The 2,789-nt window shown below is 33.5% G+C and overlaps 1 protein-coding gene across 1 annotated transcript in view; it reads left to right on the top strand.

The window, feature by feature from the left end:
• LOC107746554 (CLIP-associating protein 1-like) overlaps window positions 1-2,789 on the top strand; it is a 52,652-nt gene that overhangs the window by 33,989 nt on the left and 15,874 nt on the right. The window contains exons 12-13 of the mRNA XM_016560810.1: window positions 1,104-1,249; window positions 2,567-2,722. Of these exons, the coding sequence (XP_016416296.1) occupies window positions 1,104-1,249; window positions 2,567-2,722 (302 nt within the window). The remainder of the gene's footprint in view (window positions 1-1,103; window positions 1,250-2,566; window positions 2,723-2,789) is intronic.

Raw genomic sequence — 2,789 nt, 5'->3', positions numbered from 1 at the left:
TGTCTCAATTCTGAGTTTATATCTCGCAATTATGAGTTTATATCTCAATTCTGAGTTTATATCTCAATTCTGAGTTTATATCACAATTCTGAGTTTATATCTCAATTCTGAGTTTATATCTCGCAATTCTGAGTTTATATCTCATAATTCTGAGTTTATATCTCAATTCTGGGTTTATATCTCACAATTCTGAGTTTATATCTCATAATTTAAATTTTTTTATCCTATCGCAGAAACAAACTTCCATACAAAATAGACCCTTTCAGAGTGATACAAGTCCATTTGGTCATGCTTATTTTGTAAAGTACAATCAATCTGCCGGCTTCGCTACCGATCAAGTATTCTTGCTTAATGTCATTTAGTTGTGACCTTTGACCCGTTGATTGGTTCATTTACAGCTAAAGACAGAACGCTGCTGCCAGAATTCTGACTAGAACCAGAAAATCTGAGCATATTACACCAGTCCTCAGGTCCTTACACTGGCTTCCAGTTATATTTAGGATTGATTTTAAAGTACTTTTACTCGTTTATAAGTCACTCAATGGCCTAGGACCTAAATACATAGCAGATATGTTCACTGAATATAAACCTAACAGACCACTCAGATCATTAGGATCAAGTCAGTTAGAAATACCAAGGGTTCACCCAAAACAAGGGGAGTCTGCTTTTAGTTATTATGCCGCCCGCAGTTGGAATCAGCTTCCAGAAGAGATCAGATGTGCTAAAACATTAGTCACATTTAAATGCAGACTCAAAACTCATCTGTTTAGCTGTGCATTCATTGAATGAGCACTGTGCTATGTCCGAACTGATTGCACTATATTCTACGTATTATCGTTTTCTTAAATTCATTTTAAACTTCTTAAATCAATTGTTTTAATCATTTTCAATGTTTTTAAATTCCTTGTTTTATTGTTGTGATTATTTTTTTTTTCTTTTCTTTTATGTAAAGCACTTTGAATTACCACTGTGTATGAAATGTGCTATACAAATAAACTTGCCTTGCCTTGCCTTGCCAATCTGGTCATTATCACATAGATCAAGTATTTTAGGGTCATGTCATTTAGTTGTGACCTTTGACCCGTTGATTGGTTCATTTACAGCTAAAGAAGGTTCGTTCTCTGTTGTTGGTCGGCGCGAGCGACTACGATGGTTTTTCGCAGCAGTTACGGCAGCTGGAGGGGCCGCTCAAACTGTCGGCCAAAGATCTGCGCTCGCAGGTGGTGCGCGAGGCCTGTATCACACTCGGGTGAGTAAAATGTTTGTTTTTAGACTAAAATATACTAAATAAAAGCTGCTTCATCTCCTTTGATTATGTTCTGTAATGTAAAGCAGTCGTATCGACTGATAGCCATTCAGATCTCTCCGGGTTGACGCAGTTGCTGGTATAAACCATCATCCCGTTCAGCCCTAGTTGAAGATGGAGTGACTGCTGAGTGTTGCTGACAGACTTAGTTTAATGAAAAGAATTAGTTTAAGTGGTCTGGTTTCAAACTTTGGACAGATTCCAGCATTGTAAGATCAGCTGCCCTTCATGATGGAGCAGAGAGTGTGAAGGTTCTTAGTGTGCATGAAAACACACACTCTCATTAGACAGATGGGCTCCGTTCCAAACCATAGGCAACCGCCTTCATAGGCAACATCACAGCTGAAAAGGAACCACAAAAACAACTTATTTGGAACACAAATGTAGCTCCTCATGTAAAACACACAATTGATTTCAGTTTAGCATATTAATGACATGATGCTCTAATAAGCATAAATATTGGGAAAAATAATGTGTTTTTATTTGTATTTTAAATGTATTTTTAAATATGATATATAAACATAAATAAAAGTCAATATTTTTATTGATTCTTCTCAGTATTGCATGAATTTTATGTGTTAATTATATATATATTTAAATATTATATAAATATAATATATAAATAAAATTCAATATATTTTGTTGATTTTATTGATACTTTGCATGAGTTTTTAAGTGTTAATTGAATGTTTTATACAGTATATTCTATATAAATATAAATATATAAATATGATAGAATTTGTATTAAATATGTTTGATGCTTTTCAGTATTATATGGATTTTATGTGTTAATTAAATATATTAAAAAATGTTATATATATATAAATAGGTTATATATATATATATATATATATATATATACACACATATACATATACACATATAATTATATATAGTCAATATTACATAAATTTAATTGTAGTGTAAGTGTTGATTAAATATATTAAAATATATATAATATATATAAATAAATATTTAAACATTTTATATTGCATGAATATGTTCATGAAGTTTGTGTTTATAGATACACACACACACACACATATATAGATATATATTGCATGAAGTGTATTTATAATCTACTTCACAATGTATCACATTGCTTCACGTTTCATGCATTATTCTCTGCAAAGGATAGATGCAATGCTTAGACTAAAATGAGGTATCTTAGAAGGCAGCATGGTTATGACAGCCTCAAAATGTTTTGAAACCGAATTTAAGTATTCTGTGTTAGTCTGATCTCTGATGTGTCTCTTCTAGGCACCTGTCGTCTGTGTTGGGCAATAAATTTGATCATGGAGCCGAGAACATCATGCCAACGTTACTGAACCTCGTCCCCAACAGTGCTAAAGTTATGGCCACATCCGGAATGGCGGCGATCCGTGTCATTATACGGGTGTGTTTAAACACACACACACACACACACACACTCTCTCTCACTCTCTCTCTCACACACCCTCTCTCTCTCTCTCTCACACACACT

The sequence above is a fragment of the Sinocyclocheilus rhinocerous genome, unplaced genomic scaffold (genome assembly GCF_001515625.1).
Source record: "Sinocyclocheilus rhinocerous isolate Xijiao unplaced genomic scaffold, SAMN03320098_v1.1 scaffold1791, whole genome shotgun sequence".
NCBI lineage: Eukaryota > Metazoa > Chordata > Actinopteri > Cypriniformes > Cyprinidae > Sinocyclocheilus > Sinocyclocheilus rhinocerous.
The sequence above is the reverse complement of the archived record's forward strand: the minus strand, read 5'-3'. Positions and strand labels throughout refer to the sequence as shown.